The sequence below is a fragment of the Wasmannia auropunctata genome, unplaced genomic scaffold, assembly GCF_000956235.1.
Source record: "Wasmannia auropunctata unplaced genomic scaffold, wasmannia.A_1.0 LD336064.1, whole genome shotgun sequence".
NCBI lineage: Eukaryota > Metazoa > Arthropoda > Insecta > Hymenoptera > Formicidae > Wasmannia > Wasmannia auropunctata.
Genome location: NW_012026826.1, coordinates 1169304 through 1170741, shown reverse-complemented (window position 1 = coordinate 1170741; position 1438 = coordinate 1169304). Strand labels below are relative to the sequence as shown.

The window sequence follows — 1438 nt, the reverse complement described above, 5'->3', positions numbered from 1 at the left end:
CGGGACTTGGTGGCGTGGACTCAGCTGGGCGCGTCCTTCGCCCTTGAATTCCGGGGCTATCTCGCCTCGGCAGCTCTCGGCGACGTCCCCGGGCCCTGGGGAAATCGCCGGCCGTAGTGCCCGCCGCGGGCCTCAGCCACAGTGCTCGCCTAGAGAGCCTCTAATCAGAGTGGCGCCATATGAGAAGCGACGCCATTTTCTTGCCAAATCGCACGACAGAGAGAGAGATATAACATTTCTTTGTTTATCCAACAGAGTACTGCTGTGAGCTGTCAGCTGTAGGCTGTAGGGTTAGGTATCGTTAGAAGTGTCTCGTTGTATCTCGTTGTTACAATATATCTCGTTGTTACAATTATAAAAATTGTTGTAGAAATATGGTTGGATGTACAATACCCTTTTGTAATAACAGATCGGAGAAAGGATATATTATGAAACAATTTCCAAAAGATCCAAAACGCAAAAAAGAATGGATTAAAAGTATAAGTAGCAAATATAAAAATTGGACATTATCATCAAAAAATCCATATTTGTGTGAGGTAAAATTATTATCTATTTCTATTATATTTACAATATTAAAGTAAAAAATTGATGTAATTTATAAAAATACATATTAATTAAAATACGTAATCATCATTAATTATGAATTTAATTCTTTTTCTTTTTGTCGTAATCTTTTCAATTATGTGTCATTACATGTGAATTTAATTTAAAAAATATAATAATTGCGATAATAGTTTTATTTACATTTGTTTTTTTTGTGTTATTATAGGTACATTTTTCTCCTGAAATGTGGGAACAGAGAATGGATAACAAAAAAAAATTAAAACTAAATGCAGTGCCAGAAATTTTTGAATTTTTTTTGAAGAAAAAAATTGTGGAAGGTGTACTTGATACATCATCGACAATCAATGCGGTTGAAGGTGAACTTATTAATACATCATCGGCAATCAATGCGGTTGAAGGTGAACTTATTATTACATCATCGACAACCAATGTGATTGAAGATGAACTTATTAATACATCATCGACAACCAATGTGATTGAAGATGAACTTATTAATACATCCTCGACAATCAATGCAGTCCCCAGTACATCGTCAACAGAATGTATAATAACTAATATCGATACACAAAAAGAAAAGGATGAAAATCAAAAAAGAGAAGAAAAAATTCGAAAACTGGAAAGGCGTTTATTTCTTCAGCGCAAAAAAATAAAGATTTTAAGATTAACATTACAAACATTTAAAAATAAAACTAACAATGATAAATATAAAAAAGCTTTAAAGAAAATATGCAATGAGGATCAAATTAGAGCTTTATTTACAAAAACAGGAAGAACAAGAAATTGGCTTAACGTAACTGTTCAACGTGCGCTTAGATTGAGATTTACTTGTGGTATGAATGGTTACGAAGAACTTTTGAAACAAGGAATGCCACTT

General features: G+C 33.7%; 1 protein-coding gene across 1 annotated transcript in view; it reads left to right on the top strand.

Annotated features, from left to right (window-relative positions):
* The first annotated feature begins 234 nt into the window (after nt 1-234).
* Nucleotides 235-1438, top strand: part of LOC105450303 — a 1492-nt gene continuing 288 nt past the window's right edge. Inside the window, exons 1-3 of the mRNA XM_011690087.1 lie at nt 235-295; nt 371-536; nt 770-1431. Of these exons, the coding sequence (XP_011688389.1) occupies nt 375-536; nt 770-1431 (824 nt within the window). The 5' untranslated portion in view covers nt 235-295; nt 371-374. The remainder of the gene's footprint in view (nt 296-370; nt 537-769; nt 1432-1438) is intronic.